The sequence below is a fragment of the Tachyglossus aculeatus genome, chromosome 5, assembly GCF_015852505.1.
Source record: "Tachyglossus aculeatus isolate mTacAcu1 chromosome 5, mTacAcu1.pri, whole genome shotgun sequence".
NCBI lineage: Eukaryota > Metazoa > Chordata > Mammalia > Monotremata > Tachyglossidae > Tachyglossus > Tachyglossus aculeatus.
The window spans coordinates 71175748-71192896 of record NC_052070.1 but is presented as its reverse complement, the minus strand read 5'-3'; the positions used below and the strand labels follow the sequence as shown (position 1 = coordinate 71192896).

At 48.8% G+C, this 17149-nt stretch overlaps 2 protein-coding genes and 2 non-coding genes across 4 annotated transcripts in view; 3 read left to right on the top strand and 1 right to left on the bottom strand.

Moving 5' to 3' along the window:
* Positions 1-5263: 5263 nt before the first annotated feature.
* On the bottom strand, positions 5264-5427 carry LOC119928996. Its single transcript, XR_005451140.1, has one exon. It is a non-coding gene; the product is annotated as a U1 spliceosomal RNA (small nuclear RNA).
* Positions 5428-7155: 1728 nt separating this feature from the next.
* On the top strand, positions 7156-14845 carry RPS17 (ribosomal protein S17). Its single transcript, XM_038746596.1, has 5 exons — positions 7156-7222; positions 10046-10197; positions 13550-13655; positions 14329-14394; positions 14719-14845. Exons 1-5 carry the CDS (start codon positions 7220-7222, stop codon positions 14797-14799), a joined length of 408 nt encoding a protein of 135 aa, XP_038602524.1. The 5' UTR covers positions 7156-7219; the 3' UTR covers positions 14800-14845.
* LOC119929358 lies at positions 13238-13370 on the top strand. Its single transcript, XR_005451485.1, has one exon. It is a non-coding gene; the product is annotated as a small nucleolar RNA SNORA71 (small nucleolar RNA).
* A 1816-nt stretch (positions 14846-16661) lies between the features above and the next one.
* RBPMS2 (RNA binding protein, mRNA processing factor 2) overlaps positions 16662-17149 on the top strand; it is a 90039-nt gene continuing 89551 nt past the window's right edge. Inside the window, exon 1 of the mRNA XM_038747326.1 lies at positions 16662-16727. Within this exon, the coding sequence (XP_038603254.1) occupies positions 16662-16727 (66 nt within the window). The remainder of the gene's footprint in view (positions 16728-17149) is intronic.

The following is a 17149-nucleotide window of genomic DNA, read 5'->3' as shown; positions in this document are numbered from 1 at the left end:
GGTGGGGTTAGGTTCAGAGTGCTTAGAGGATAAGGACTGACTTGCAAAGGTAATGCAGAAAGGAGAAAAAAATGGAGCAGGGAGGTGAGAGATTAGTCAGGGATAGCTTCCTGGAGGAGAGATTATTTTAATAGGGTTTTAAAGATGGAGAGAGTGGTGGTCTGTTGGCTGTGAAGTAGGAGGAAGTTCCTGGCAAGAGGGAGGATGTAAATAAGGGGTTGAAGGAGAGGGAGATCAGAGTGAGACACAGGGAATAGATTGGTGTTAGAGGAGCGAAGCACGCTGGTTGGGTTGGAATGGGAGAAAGCGAGGATGGGTAGGACAGATTGATAATCACTGAGTTGCAGCTAAAGATGTTAGGAAATGGCCTGAGTCCTGAGCCAAGCGCTAACTCCTCGCCATCCCCATGTATCCTCTCACCCCGCTGCCCCAGGAGGGAAGAGATGTGATCAGGGTTATGAAACAGGGAAGGGGACAGTAGAAAAGCAGTGTGCTTAGTGCCTAGAGCCTGGAAGTCAGAGGACCTGGGTTCAGATCCCGGCTTTGCCACTTGTCTGCTGAGTGACCTTGGGAAAGTCACTTAACCTCTCTAACTCCATTCCCTCATCTGTAAAATGGGGATTAAGACTGTGAGCCCCATGTGGGATAGGAACTGTGTCCAACCCGGTTCAGTTTGTATCTTCCTCAGCGCCTAGAACGGTCCTTGACACATAGTGTGCATTTAACAAATACTATTATTATTATTGTTAGTAGCAACAATAATGATTGTGGTATTTGTTAAGCACTTACAATGTGCCGAACACTGTACTAAGCACTGGGGTGATACAAGTGACTCAGGTTAGACATAATCCCTGTGAGCCCCATGTGGACCATGGACTGTGTCCAATCTGATTGACTTGTATCCACCCCAGTGCTTAGTACAGTACCTGGCACATAGTAAAGCACTTTACAAATACCATTTTTAAAGCATTGTTTCTTTTCTATGTTCCCCCAACTCCCAGGATTGTATTCTGCACCCAGTAGAGTTTCCAGAAAAACTGATGAATCAATAAATCAATCAGTGGTATTTATTGAGCGCTTACTATGTGCAGAGCACTGTACTAAGCACTCGGGAGAGTACAGTGCAATAGAGTTGGTAGACATGTTCCCTGCGCATAACGAACTTGCAGTCTAGACGGGGAGACAGATACTGATGATAGTGGGCTAAAAGCAGATCAGCCAGTGCTGGGGCTGATACTTTTCACCCCAAGACAGGGCGAGGTGGAGTTGCAGTGAGGGGAGAAGGGAAGGAGCATTTGTCCACTGGATGCTGAATCTGACACACACCCTTTCCCCCCACTTACGACTTCCCCAATCCTGTACGCACACATACACTCTGTCTCCGTCTGTGTCTTCCCCACCCCATCTACCAGAGGGTAGCTTCCCTCTTCCCCCTCTCCCTCTGTCCTCCAGCTGGAATAGAGCATCCTGCTGCCTGGCTGGATCTGATACAAATAGGAGAATGCATTCCTTCCTTCATTCATTCATTCAAACGTATTTATTGAGCACTTACTGTGTGCAACGTTCTTGGGAGAATACAATGTAACAATAAACAGACAACATTCCCTGCCTACAACGAGCGTATGGTTTAGAGGGAGAGACAGCCATAAATATGAAGAAATAAATAAATTACAGATATGCACGCGAGTGGTGAGGGGCTGGGAGGGAGCATGACAAATGGGAGCAAGTCAGGGCGACGTAGAAGAAGGGAGTGGGAGAAGAGGAAAGGAGGGCTTAGTGAGGGAAGGCCTCTTGGAGGAGATGTGCCTCCAATAAGGTTTTGAAGAGGGGGAAAGTCTGTCAGATATGAGGAAGGAGAACGTTCCAGGCCAGAGGCAGGATGTGGGCAAGAGGTTGGTGGTGAGAGAGATGAGAATGAGGTAGACTGAGGAAATTAGTAATTGAGGCCCAGGAGTCAGGATGAGCTGGGCAGTCTGGGCCTGGCCATGGAAGAGGGTGAAGCCTTCCCAGGATAATAATAATAATAATAACAATAATAATTAATAATGGCATTTATTAAGTGCTTACTATGTGCAAAGCACTGTTCTAAGCGCTGGGGAGGTTACAAGGTGATCAGGTTGTCCCACCAGGATATTCCTCCTCTGGGCAGCTCCCCTCCCCTGTCCCATCGCCACCACCCTAGACCAAGAAAACCCTTCAGTGACTACCCCCTGGGTAATAATAATTAATGATAATATGAATTATTATTATTATTTTATTATGGTATTTGTTAATCACTTTCTATGTGCCAAGCGCTGTTCCAAGCATGGGAGTAGATACAGGGTAATCAGGTTGTCCCTCATGGGGCTCACTTTTAATCCCCATTTTACAAATGAGGTAACTGAGACCCAGAGAAGTTAAGTGACTTGCCCAAGGTCACACAGCAGAGAAGTGGTGGAGGCGGAATTAGAACCCACATCCTCTGACTCCCATTATTAGGAGGGGACAAGGGGATTAAGTGCTTTAAAACCAAAGGTCGGAGGGACTAAGCCCTGGTGGGTTGGTGCGGGGCAGGGGTGTGTAGTGGGCTTCACCAAGGCCTCTGGCACCTGCAAGGAAAACCCTGAGGAAACAAGGTGTAAACCAGAGAGGCAGGTGAGGAGGGGAGGAGGAGAGCGAGAAAAGGGACCCACCTTTAGGACTCTGGGCTTCTATTTCCATCCCTGCCATTGGGAGATCGAAAACAATCGTTCGCCCCCTCCCCAGTCTCCCTTTTGCCATCTGTGCAGGTCATCATCATCATCATCAATCATATTTATTGAGCGCTTACTGCATGCAGAGCACTGTACTAAGCGCTTGGAAAGTGCAATTCGGCAACATATAGAGACAGTCCCTACCCAATAGTGGGCTCACAGTCTAAAAGGGGGAGACAGAGAACAAAACCAAACATACTAACAAAATAAAATAAATAGAATAGATATGTACAAGTAAAATAAATAAATAGAGTAATAAATATGTACAAGCATATATACATATATACAGGTGCTGTGGGGAAGGGAAGGAGGTAAGATGGGGGGGATGGAGAAGGGGATGAGGGGGAGAGGAAGGAAGGGGCTCAGTCTGGGAAGGCCTCCTGGAGGAGGTGTAGGGCCTTGAAGGGAGGAGGAGAGCTAGCTTGGCGGATGGGCAGAGGGAGGGCATTCCAGGCCAGGGGGATGACGTGGGCCGGGGGTCGATGGCGGGACAGGCGAGAACGAGGTACGGTGAGGAGATTAGCGGTGGAGGAGCGGAGGGTGCGGGCTGGGCTGGAGAAGGAGAGAAGGGAGGTGAGGTAGGAGGGGGCGAGGTGATGGACAGCCTTGAAGCCCAGGGTGAGAAGTTTCTGCCTGATGCGCAGATTGATTGGTAGCCACTGGAGATTTTTGAGGAGGGGAGTAACTTGCCCAGAGCATTTCTGGACAAAAACAATCCGGGCAGCAGCATGAAGTATGGATTGAAGTGGGGAGAGACACGAGGATGGGAGATCAGGTCCTCGTAGCCTGACCAGTGCTCGAGGAGTGAGGGGCTGACGGAGCAAGAAAACTCATCAAGCATTGTGAAGGGGCAGGTGTGCACTAGCCTGACATGCCAGGAACCACTTGGTACAATTCAGCCCACTGTACAGATAGAGAAAGCTGAGGCCCAAAGGCAGGAAAGCCCTCTCCTAAGGGTGCCTAGTGGAGACTTGTCCACCACTTGTCTGCTGGGTGACCTTGGGCAAGTCAATTCACTTCTCTGGGCCTCAGTTACCTCATCTGTAAAACGGGGATTGAGACTGTGAGCCCTACATGGGACAGGGACTGTATCCAACCCGATTTGCTTTTATCCACCCCAGTGCTCAGTACAGTGTCTGGCACGTAGTAATCACTTAACAAATGGTTTATTAATATTTTTTAATTGTATTTATTTATATTAATGCCCCTCTAGGCTATGAGCTTCTTATGGGCAGGGAATGGGTCTGTTATATTGTGCTTTCCCAAGCACAGTAAGTGCTCAATAAGAATGATTGATTGGGTAGAGAAGCAGCGTGGCTCAGTGGAAAGAGCACGGGCTTTGGAGTCAGAGGTCATGGTTCAAATCCTGACCTCCAGTTGTCAGCTGTTTGACTTTGGGCAAGTCACTTCTCTGTGCCTCAGTTACCTCATCTGTAAAATGAGGATTAAGACTGTGAGCCCCACGTAGGACAACCTGATCACCTTGTAACCTCCGCAGCGCTTAGAACAGTGCTTTGCACATAGTAAGCACTTAATAAATGCCATTTTTATTAGGAAACTAGGAGCAATCCCAGGGGCCTGCAGTTTTTCCCAGGGTTTCTCAGTTTCCTCTTCTACACAGAACAATGGCCAAGGTGTCACCGCCCCTGCATCTGTGTATTGAACTCTCCCAAGTGTTTAGTACAGTGCTCTGCACACAGTAAACACTCAGTAAATACGTTTGATTGATTTGTTAATTGATTGGCTTGAGCCTCTTTAACAGCATCCCCTCCTGAGGGGAGAAAGGTTATTGAACACAGCATTCATTAAGGGCAGGGAATGTGTCTGTTAATTCTGGTGTATTTTACTCTCCCAAGCTCTTAGTACATTGTTCTGCACATAGTAGGGGCTCAGTAAATACCATTGATTGATTGATTAATTGAGGAGCAGCATGGCTTACTGGAAAGAGCACGGGCTTGGAAGCCAGAGGTAGTGGGTTCTAATTCTGGTTCCGCCACTTGTCAGCTGTGTGACTTTGGGCAAATCACTTCACTTCTCTGGGCCTCAGTTACCTCATCTGTAAAATGGGGATTAAGACTGTGAGCCCCACGTGGGGCAACCTGATCACCTTGTATCTACCCCAGCACATAGAACATTCATTCAGTCGTATTTATTGAGTGCTTACTGTGTGCAGAGCACTGTAAGCGCTTGGAAAGTACAAGTCGGCAACATATAGAGACGGTCCCTACCCAGCAATGGGCTCACAGTCTAGAAGGGGGAGACAGACAACAAAACAAAACATGTAGACAGGTGTCAAAACCAACAGAATAAATAGAATTATAGCTATATGCACATCATTAACTAAATAAACAGAATAGTAAGTATGTACAAGTGAAATAGAGTAATAAATCTACACAAATATATACAAGTGCTGTGGGGAGGGGAAGGAGGAAGGGTGGGGGGGAGATGGGGAGGAGGAGAGGAAAAAGGGGGCTCAGTGTGGGAAGGCCTCCTGGAGGAGGTGAGATCTCAGTAGGGCTTTGAAGGGAGGAAGAGAGCTAGTTTGGGAACACAGTCCCTCACTACCACAAATTACGCAGTCGAGTTTCCCGCATTTGGGGAAATCGCAGGGGTCAGCACACCCTGAGTGCAATGGGTGGGCCTCGCCCTGGGAAACCCACCAGCGTGATCGTGGCGTATCCACTGCGAGAAGCAGCGTGGCTCACTGGAAAGAGCCCGGGCTGGGGAGTCAGAGGTCGTGGGTTCTAATCCCGGCTCCGCCACTTGTCAGCTGGGTGACTTTGGGCAAGTCACTTCACTTCTCTGGGCCTCAGTTCCCTCATCTGTAAAATGGGGATGAAGACTGTGAGCCCCACATGGGACAACCTGATCACCTTGTATCCCCCCCAGCGCTTAGAGCAGTGCTTTGCACATGGTAAGCTCTTAACAAATGCCATCATTATTATTATTTATTATAGTAAGCACTTAATCAATCGTATTTATTGAGTGCTTACTGTGTGCGGAGCACTGTACGCTTGGGAAGTACAAGTTGGCAACATATAGAGACAGTCCCTACCCAACAGTGGGCTCACAGTCTAGAAGAGATTTAGATTCAGGGAGGAACCACAGATTGAAGTTACCGTTAAGCTACAGCCAGCCCCAAAAGCCATCATTATTAACAAAATTAACAAAAGCCATCATTATTATTATTATTAAATTGGCACATAGTAAGGTAGGGATTGGTCTCCATCTGTTGCCGAATTGTATTTTCCAAAGCACTTAGCACAGTGCTCTGCACACCGTAAGCGCTCAATAAATGCTCCTGAATGAATGAACCATATCATCACATATTTATTACTCTATTTATTTATTTATTTTACTTGTACTTACCTATTGTATTTATTTTATTTTGTTAATATGTTTGGTTTTGTTCTCTGTCTCCCCCTTCTAGACTGTGAGACCACTGTTGGGTAGGGACCGTCTCTATGTCGCCAACTTGTACTTCCCAAGCACTTAGTACAGTGCTCTGCACACAGTCAGCGCTCAATAAATACAATTGATTGATTGATTGGGAATGCCCTCCCTCTGCCCATCCGCCAAGCTAGCTCTCTTCCTCCCTTCAAGGCCCTACTGAGAGCTCACCTCCTCCAGGAGGCCTTCCCAGACTGAGCCCCTTCCTTCCTCTCCCCCTCGTCCCCCTCTCCATCCCCCTCATCTTACCTCCTTCCCTTCCCCACAGCACCTGTATATATGTATATATGTTTATACATATTTATTACTCAATTTATTTTACTTGTACATATCTATTCTATTTATTTTATTTTGTTAGTATGTTTGGTTTTGTTCTCTGTCTCCCCCTTCTAGACTGTGAGCCCACTGTTGGGTAGGGACTGTCTCTAGATGTTGCCAACTTGTACTTCCCAAGCGCTTAGTACAGTGCTCCGCACACAGTCAGCTCTCAATAAATATGATTGATTGATTGATTTTGTTCTCTGTCTCCCCCTATTAGACTGTGAGCCCACTGTTGGGTAGGGACCGTCTCTAGATGTTGCCAACTTGTACTTCCCAAGCGCTTAGTACAGTGCTCCGCACACAGTCAGCGCTCAATAAATACGATTGATTGATTGATTGATTGATTTTGTTCTCTGTCTCCCCCTTTTAGACTGTGAGCCCACTGTTGGGTAGGGACCGTCTCTAGATGTTGCCAACTTGTACTTCCCAAGCGCTTAGTACAGTGCTCCGCACACAGTCAGCGCTCAATAAATACGATTGATGATGATGATGATTGATTGACTGACTGATTGATCATCATCATCGTGATTGACTGAGGGGGCGCCCGCGGTCTTCACGACGACGGTCGCTGCGCTTCCCCTCCTGTCCGCCGAGGGCCGCTGTGGCGCCTCCGCCCTTCCTAGGCGTCTCCCGGTCGGGCGGAAGCGACGCTCTAGCTCCCGCTTTATAGCGCCTTTCCCGGCATCCTTTGCTCTCTTCTGCCAGCTGCCGCCAACATGGTGAGTGGCACGACTTGGGGAGTCTGTTTCGCCATCCGTCGCCATCCGTCGCCATCCGTCGCCATCCGTGGCCTGGCCGGGAAGACATCGGCCTCGGGGCCCACGGCCACCTCTGGCCTCCCTGTCCCCCGGCCCGGAGGGGGGTGCGGGGAGCTGGGCCTGCGGGATCGGGATCATCCCGGGATGGAAGCCCAAATTGGGATCGGGATGCAATGGGGCCGGAATATCGGAGAGAAGCAGCGTGGCTCAGTGCAAACTAGAGTCTTTTATAATAATAATAATGATAGCATTTATTAAGCGCTTACTCTGTGCCAAGCGCTGTTCTAAGCACTGGGGAGGTTACAAGGTGGTGAGGCTGTCCCACGGGGGGCTCACAGTCTTCATCCCCATTTGACAGATGAGGGAACTGAGGCCCAGTGAAGTGACTTGCCCAAAGTCACACAGCTGACAAGTGGTGGAGCTGGGATTTGAACCCAGGACCTCTGACTCCAAAGCCCGGGCTCTTTCCACTGAGCCACGCTGCTTCTAGATAGTCTTTTAGACTGTGAGCCCACTGTTGGGTTGGGACTGTCTCTATATGTTGCCAACTTGTGCTTCCCAAGCGCTTAGTACAGTGCTCTGCACACAGTAAGCGCTCAATAAATACGATTGATTGATTGATTGGAAAGAGCCCGGGCTTGGGGAGGGGGGGTCAGAGGTGGCAGCTGTGTGACTTTGGGCCAGTCACTAAATAGTAATAATGATATTTATTAAGCGCTTACTATGTGCCAAGCACGGTTCTAAGCACTGGGGTAGATACAGGATGATCAGGTTGTCCCACCTGGGACGCTCAGTCTTCATCCCCGTTTTACAGAAGAGATAACTATTTATTTATTTATTTTACTTGTACATATCTATTCTGTTTATTTTATTTTGTTAGTATGTTTGGTTTTGTGCTCTGTCTCCCCCTCTTAGACTGTGAGCCCGCTGTTGGGTTGGGACTGTCTCTATGTTGCCAACTTGGACTTCCCAAGCGCTTAGTACAGTGCTCTGCACACAGCGCTCAAAAAATACGATTGATTGATTGATTGGAAAGAGCCCGGGCTTGGGGGGGTCAGAGGTGGCAGCTGTGTGACTCTGGGCCAGTCACTAAATAGTAATAATGATGGTGTTTGTTAAGTGCTTACTATGTGCCAAGCACGGTTCTAAGCACTGGGGTATATACAAGGTGATCAGGTTGTCCCACCTGGGGCGCTCAGTCTTCATCCCCGTTTTACAGAAGAGATAACTCTATTTATTTATTTTACTTGTACATATCTATTCTATTTATTTTATTTTGTTAGTATGTTTGGTTTTGTTCTCTGTCTCCCCCTTTTAGACTGTGAGCCCGCTGTTGGGTTGGGACCGTCCCTATATGTTGCCAACTTGTACTTCCCAAGCGCTTAGTACAGTGCTCTGCACACAGTAAGCGCTCAATAAATACGATTGATTGATTGATTGGAAAGAGTCCGGGCTTGGGGGGGGGTCAGAGGTGGCAGCTGTGTGACTTTGGGCCAGTCACTAGATAGTAATAATGATGGTATTTGTTAAGCGCTTACTATGTGCCAAGCACGGTTCTAAGCACTGGGGTAGATACAAGGTGATCAGGTTGTCCCATCTGGGACGCTCAGTCTTCATCCCCGTTTTACAGAAGAGGTAACTATTTATTTTACTTGTACATATCTATTCTATTTTATTTTGATAGTATGTTTGGTTTTGACCTCTGTCTACCCCTTTCAGACTGTGAGCCCGCTGTTGGGTAGGGACTGTCTCTATATGTTGCCAACTTGCACTTCCCAAGCGCTTAGTACAGTGCTCTGCACACAGGAAGCGCTCAATAAATACGATTGATTGATTGAGGCCCAGAGAAGTTAAGGGACAGGCCCAAAGTCACACAGCTAAATTGCGGATTGGGATTAGAACCCATGACTTCTGACTTCCAAGCCCGTGCTCTTTCCAGTAAAACACGCTGCTTCTCTAACTTTTGTGCCTCACTTCCCTTGTCTGTAAAATGGGGATGAAGACTGTGAGCACCACGAGGGACAACCTGATTTTCTTGGATTCCCCCCCCCCTCCCCCCCCCCCCCCGGCCCCGCGCACTTAGAACAGTGCTTGGCACATAGTAAGCGCTTAACAAATACTGTCATTATTATTACCAACGTTGCTCAGTGAAAAGAACACGGGCTTTGGAGTCAGGTCATGGGTTCAAATCCCGGCTCTGCCAGTTGTCAGTTGTGTGACTTTGGGCAAGTCGCTTCACTTCTCTGGGCCTCGGTTACCTCATCTGAAAAATGGGGATTAAGACTGAGCCCCCCCCCCCCCGTGTTACAACCTGGTCACCTTGTAACCTCCCCAGCGCGTAGAACAGTGCTTTGCACATAGTAAGTGCTTAATAAATGTGACGAAGCTCGGCCCGGTCAATCAGTCGTATTTATTGAGCGCTTACTTTGTGCAGAGCACTGTACTAAGCGCTTGGGAAGTACAAGTTGGCAACAAATAGAGACAGTCCCTACCCAGCAGTGGGCTCACAGTCTAAAAGGGGGAGACAGAGAACAAAACCAAACATACTAACAAAATTGGACCAGGGCCCCGGTTCCCCCTTCGAGGCTGTGAGCCCACTGTTAGGTAGGGACTGTCTCTATATGTTGCCAACCTGTACTTCCCAAGCGCTTAGTACAGTGCTCTGCACACAGTAAGCGCTCAATAAATACGATTGATTGATTGATTGACCAAGGCCAGGATTTGTCGCCTTGCGGGGCGTGGAGGGGAGGGACAGGACCAGTTTCTAACCCCTCCGGTTCCCAGGGTCGTGTGCGGACCAAGACCGTGAAGAAGGCCGCTCGGGTCATCATCGAAAAGTACTACACTCGCCTGGGGAACGACTTCCACACCAACAAGCGAGTGTGCGAGGAGATCGCCATCATCCCCAGCAAAAAGCTACGCAACAAGATCGCAGGGTGAGCCCGGGGGGGGAGCCGGGCAGGGTTTGGACCCCAAAACCTTCGTAGGTGCCTTGGATTTTGGTGTAGAGGGTTAGCAGAGGGAGATGACACCGAGAAGCAATGTGGCCTAATGGAAAGAGCGCGGATGTAGAAGTCGGAAGACCCGGGTTCTAATCCCGGTACCACCTCTTGCCTGCTGTGAGTCTTTGCGGTGCTTCCATTTCCTCGTCTGGATAATGGGCATCAGCTCTGCTGTTCCATAGACCGAGCTCTTTGTAGGACAACCCTTGCCCTGATTGTGTGGATCAAGGGCTTGATACGGTGCTTGGCACAGAGTAGACGCTTAAATGGCACTGGTATTGCTAATCAATCAATCAATCGTATTTATTGAGCGCTTACTGTGTGCAGAGCACTGTACTAAGCGCTTGGGAAGTCCAAGTTGGCAACATATAGAGACAGTCCCTACCCAACAGTGGGCTCACAGTCTAGAAGGGGGAGACAGAAAACAAAACCAAACATACTAACAAAATAAATAGAATAGATATGTACACGTAAAATAAATAAATAAATAGAGTAATAAATATGTGCAGACATGTACATATATACAGGTGCTGTGGGGAAGGGAAGGAGGTAAGATCTCCATCCCAACCGCTACCCTGCTCATTCAAGCTCTCATCCTATCCCGTCTGGACTACTGCATCAGCCTTCTCTGATCTCCCATCCTCGTGTCTCTCTCCACTTTAATCCATACTTCATGCTGCTGCCCAGATTATCTTTGTCCAGAAACGCTTTGGGCATATCACTTCCCTCCTCAAAATTCTCCAGTGGCTACCAATCAATCTGCACATCAGGCGGAAACTCCTCACCCTGGGCTTCAAGGCTGTCCATCACCTCGCCCCCTCCTACCTCACCTCCCTTCTCTCCTTCTACAGCCCAGCCCGCACCCTCCGCTCCTCCACCGCTGATCTCCTCACCGTACCTCGCTCTCGCCTGTCCCGCCATCGACCCCCGGCCCACGTCATCCCCTGGGCCTGGAATGCCCTCCCTCTGCCCATCCACCAAACTAGCTCTCTTCCTCCCTTCAAGGCCCTGCTGAGAGCTCACCTCCTCCAGGAGGCCTTCCCAGACTGAGCCCCTTCCTTCCTCTCCCCCTCGTCCCCCTCTCCATCCCCCCCATCTTACCTCCTTCCCTTCCCCACAGCACCTGTATATATGTATATATGTTTGTACATATTTTTTACTCTATTTATTTTATTTGTACATATCTGTTCTATTTATTTTATTTTGTTAGTATGTTTGGTTTTGTTCTCTGTCTCCCCCTTTTAGACTGAGCCCACTGTTGGGTAGGGACTGTCTCTATATGTTGCCAATTTGTACTTCCCAAGCGCTTAGTACAGTGCTCTGCACATAGTAAGCGCTCAATAAATATGATTGATGATGATGATGATGAGGGGGATGGAGAGAGGGACGAGGGGCTAATGTGTATCATCCAGCACTTAGTTCATTGGTTGGCACTTAATAAGCACTTCAGAAATACCATTCCCATTCAGTCGTATTTATGGAACGCTTACTGTGTGCAGAGCACTGTACTGAGCGCATAACAACAAACACACATTCCTGCGCACAAGGAGCTCACAGTCTATCATTATTTTGGCAGTCTGGGGGGACGGGACCAGTCATAGGCCATGTGGTCTAGTGGAAAAAGTATTGGTCCAATAGTCAGGAGATACCGTGACCTTGGGCATGTCACTCAACCTCTGGGCTTTTGTTTCCTGTTGCAAAATAGGCATATTATGCTTAATCTTTTCTCTGATATTGTGTAGGGCAGGGACTGTCTGCTGTGTCTTCCTTCTACCTCAGTTCTTGCATTTTTAGAATTAGGACCGAGTTGTGCTGCTTCTCTTCCTCAGATCTGCCCCCACAGCTGAATGGATAGCTGAATATTGCCAATATGCGATAAGGGCAGTATTGGGGATGCCCAGACTTTGAGGGGAGTAAGAGAAACCTGGCCATTCCTGGAGATGTCTAATGCTGGCGTGTTTGGAAGGTCTACGCTTTGCACTAGTGACTTGTAGTGTTTTAAAGTGATGAAAAGAGGCTCATAAATGAAGGCACATTGAGTCACCTTTTTTGTAATGCTGATGCTTCGCTTTTGGTGAGGCTTAGGTCCCATCTCTGGGTCCCAAAATGGGTGTAAGGTGTGTGGGCAGACCCGTACGCATGTGCTGAAATTGGTAGCCTTTGCCTTTGGGTTGGGCCCCAGGGAAAACTATATGGCATCCCAAAAGTGTTGAGAAGCAGCGTGGCTCAGTGGGAAAAGCACGGGCTTTAAAGTCAGAGGTCATGGGTTCAAATCCAGCCTCCACCACTTGTCAACTGTGTGACTTTGGGCAAGTCACTTAACTTCTCTGGGCCTCAGTTCCCTCATCTGTAAAATGGGGATGAAGACTGTGAGCCCCACGTGGGACAACCAGATCACCTTGTAAATTCCCCAGCGCTTAGAACAGTGCTCTGCACATAGTAAGCGCTTAATAAAAATGCCATTATTATTCTAATACCTCAGCTCCTGTTCTGCACATAATAATTGTATTTGCTAAGCACTTAATGTGTGCCAGGCACTGTACTAAGTATTGGGTAGCAAAGTGGGTTGTATGGGCTCACATCCATTACACAGCTGAGGCACAGAGAAGCAAAGTGCCTGGCCATGGGTCACACAGCAGCCAAGTAGCGGGGCTGGGTTTAGAACCCAGGTCCTTCGGATTTCCAGGCCCTTGCTCATCCATTCCATGGACAGTCTCTGCCCTATCGACTTGTTAGAAGTTGGAGTGGCAGACTTAATGGGGAAACCGCGTGGCCTAATGGAAGGAGCACAGGCCTGGGAGTTAGAGGATCTTAGTTCTAATCATCCATTCTCCATTAAGCTGCTTGGCATAAGTAAACACTTAAATGTAATATTGTTATTATTGTCGGTCTTGTTATTTAACTGGGCTTTCTGGTAGCACAGATTTATTTCCTGTTTCCTTTAAGAAATTCCTCCCTCAACTCCCCTTTCCGCACCTGCATTCGAAAGTGATTATGGTATTCTTGTGACCTGGTCATTGATAGTGCAGGAAGAGAAAGTTCAGAAAGTTTTTCCCGTGTTTGGAGGGTCTGTCTCTATCCCATCCAAACCCTGTAACTTTCTAACATTTGCCGGTTTCTCCTTCCAAAGCCTGCGTCCCGTTTGGTGGGGGTGGCTCTTCCTGTGGGATCCAAAGTCCCCCAACTCGTGAAATGGGTGATTTTTGTGGAACGGTGCTTGGATTTTGCCTGGATAAATGACCGGGTAAGCTGGTCTCTTGATGCTCGAGCACTTGGTCCCCTGCAGGTATGTCACCCATCTAATGAAACGTATTCAGAGAGGTCCTGTGCGAGGCATCTCCATCAAACTGCAGGAAGAGGAGAGAGAGCGGAGGGATAACTACGTCCCAGAGGTGAGCTCCGTGGACCCACCTTTTTTCCCTGGGGTGGGCTGGCTGCAGAAAGGGATTTTGCCTCCAAGATCTCCTGTGGAGTTAGGTTTGAGGGAGAAAAATCGTGAATCTTTCACGATTCACACAAGCTGATTTGAGGAGCCATGACCTTGAAAACCTTTGGTGTTTGGTGACTGCCGCCCGTGAGGTGGGAAGCCACAGAACTGAGTCCGCTGTTGTATCGGGACCGTCTCTATGCCAACTTGTACTTCCCAAGTGCTTAATACAGTGCTGTGCACACAGGAAGCGCTCAATAAATACGATTGAATGAATGAATAAACTGAGATGGGCATTGGGAGCAATTAGAACCCCCGGTGCCCTGCAGTGGTCAGGGCTACCCATTGATTTGCCACACCAGCCAAGGCACTACCATGGGCATTTATTTTTGTTATCCCATAAGGTGAATCTGAGGGGATCGGTGATGATTAAAGTTGAGGCAGAGAGCCTGCCTGCTGGGCTTCCTCCATCCCACGGTGGCCCCTAGCTATTTGAAAGGGCTTGCCGAGAAGCAGCTAGATCACGGGCTTTAACTCATAACACAGGAACAGGCAGGCTTGTGAGAAATGAACCACTTTTAAGTGGGCAGGGAGAGTTTTTGCAGTCTCCTCCCTTACCCTCTGTTTGTTCCCTCTAGGTCTCTGCCCTGGACCAGGAGATCATTGAAGTAGATCCTGACACCAAGGAGATGCTGAAGCTGCTGGTAAGTGCGGGCTGGATTTCTCTGTCTCCTGGGAGCTGGGTGGGTTTGATGCCCTGGTTTGGGAATTCATAGCCAGAGCTGGGCCTGACCCCATGCTGCCACTCAAAAGGACTTGTGTATTGCAGACAGAAGGAGGTCACACAACTTTGTAGTTGTGTTTGTGAGGGAGCTAACTAAGGTGCTCAGGTTTGGGTATCTACAGCCTAGTTGCGGGGAGCCCGGGGGTCCTTAATGTGGGGGTGGAGGAGGTCCTTAGCTGGTTCAGTTTATAGCCAAGGGCTGTTGGATGCTGGGCATCTCACCAAAAAAATTCCTTTGTTCCAGGACTTCGGCAGTCTGTCCAACCTGCAGGTCACCCAGCCCACAGTGGGGATGAACTTCAAAACACCAAGAGGAGCCGTCTAAGTCTATCTGTGCTGTATTCTTTTCCAATAAACCTGGGAAACCCATATTGCTGTCTTAACCTGAGAAGTCATGGGGGGTCTGCCAGGGATGGGCAGGGGCGTCTGTGCGCACAGCTCCTTCCAGCCACCAGGGGGAGCCAAAATACCAGAATCTGCCCCTCTGGTATTCATTCATTCATTCAATCGTATTTATTGAGCGCTTACTGTGTGCAGAGCACTGTACTAAGCGCTTGGGAAGGACAAATTGGCAACATTGCCATTCCGGGTGCTTTGCTATGTATGGGCAGGGCAGCTGAGCGTTCAGTAGAAACCTTGGGGAGGCACTTCCCACAGAGCCTGTTCTCATCCTATCCCGTCTGGACTACTGCACTAGCCTTCTCTCTGATCTCCCATCCTCGTGTCTCTCTCCACTTCAATCCATACTTCATGCTGCTGCCCGGATTATCTTTGTCCAGAAACGCTCTGGACATATCACTCCCCTCCTCAAAAACCTCCAGTGGCTACCGATCAATCTGCGCATCAAGCAGAAACTCCTCACCCTGGGCTTCAAGGCTGTCCATCACCTCGCCCCCTCCTACCTCACCTCCCTTCTCTCCTTCTACTGCCCAGCCCGCACCCTCCGCTCCTCCACCACTAATCTCCTCACTGTACCTCGCTCTCGCCTGTCCCGCCATCGACCCCCGGCCCACGTCATCCCCCGGGCCTGGAATGCCCTCCCTCTGCCCATCCGCCAAGCTAGCTCTCTTCCTCCCTTCAAGGCCCTGCTGAGAGCTCACCTCCTCCAGGAGGCCTTCCCAGACTGAGCCCCTTCTTTCCTCTCCCCCTCGTCCCCCTCTCCATCCCCCCGTCTTACCTCCTTCCCTTCCCCACAGCACCTGTATATATGTATATATGGTTGTACATATTTATTGCTCCATTTATTTATTTATTTATTTATTTTACTTGTACATTTCTATCCTACTTATTTTATTTTGTTGGTATGTTTGGTTCAGTTCTCTGTCTCCCCCTTTTAGACTGTGAGCCCACTGTTGGGTAGGGACTGTCTCTATGTGATGCCAATTTGTACTTCCCAAGCGCTTAGTACAGTGCTCTGCACATAGTAAGCGCTCAATAAATACGATTGATTGATTGATTGATTGATTACTGGGTGCAGAGCACTGAACTAAGCGCTTGGAAAGTACAATTTAGCAACAGAGAATTCCTACCCAACAGCGGGCTCACAGTGGAGAAAGGGGAGGCAGACATCAAAATAGCTAAATAGAATTTTAGATCTATGCATGTCATTAATAAAATACAGAAATAAATATGTACAAATATACACAAGTGCTGTGTGGAGGGGGAGTGGGGGGTGATGAGGAGAGAAAAGGGGGGCTCGGTCTGGGAAAGCCTGGAGGAGGTGAGCTCTCAGTAATAATAATAATGATGGTATTTATTAAGTGCTTACTATGTGCAAAGCATTGTTCTAAGCACTGGGGAGGTTACAGAGTAATCAGGTTGTCCCGCAGGGGGCTCACAATCTCAATCCCCATTTTACAGGTGAGGTAACCGAGGCACAGAGAAGTGAAGTGACTTGCCCAAAGTCACACAGCTGACAATTGGCGGAGCTGGGAGTAGGGCTTTGAAGGGAGGAAGAGAGCTAGTTTGGTGGATGTGTGGCGGGAGGGCATTCCAGGCCAGAGGGTAGGACGTGGGCCAGGGGTTGATGGTGGAGCAGGTGAGAACGAGGCACAGTGAGGAGGTTAGCGGCAGAGGAGCAGAGTGAGCGGGCTGGGCTGCAGAAGGAGAAGTATGGACTGAAGTGGGGAGAGAGAAGAAGATGGGAGATAAGAAAGGAGGCTGATGCAGTAATACAGTTGGGATAGGATGAGAGATTGGGCCAACCTGGTAGCGGTTCAGATGGAGAAGAAGGTGGATTTTGGTGATGTGAAGGTGAGACTGGCAGGCTTTGGTGATGGATATGTTGGGTAAATGAGAAGAGAGTCAACGCTGACACCAAGGTTGTGGGCTTGTGAGACAGGAAGGATGGTAGTGCCGTCCACAGTGACGGGAAAGTCAGGGAGAGGACAGGGTTTGGGAGGGAAGATAAGGAGCTCAGTCTTGGACATGCTGAGTTTTAGGTGGTGGGCAGATGTCCTAAAGGCAGGAGGAGATATGAGCCTGGAGGGTGGGAGAGAAGAGGGGTGGAGATGTAGATTTGGGTGTCATCAGTGTAGAGATGATAGTTGAAGCCTACATGGGGCTCACAATCCTAATCCCCATTTTACAGATGAGATCACTCAGGCACAGGAGTGAAGTGACTTGCCTAAGGCCACAAAGTGAATAAATGATAGAGCCAGGTTTAGAACCTAGGT

Excerpts from the sequence above, each read along its gene's own strand:
- RPS17 (XM_038746596.1), top strand. Across the intron at positions 13,656-14,328 it reads GGGATAACTACGTCCCAGAG|GTCTCTGCCCTGGACCAGGA; the intron begins GTGAGCTCCGTG and ends TGTTCCCTCTAG. Across the intron at positions 14,395-14,718 it reads AGGAGATGCTGAAGCTGCTG|GACTTCGGCAGTCTGTCCAA; the intron begins GTAAGTGCGGGC and ends CCTTTGTTCCAG.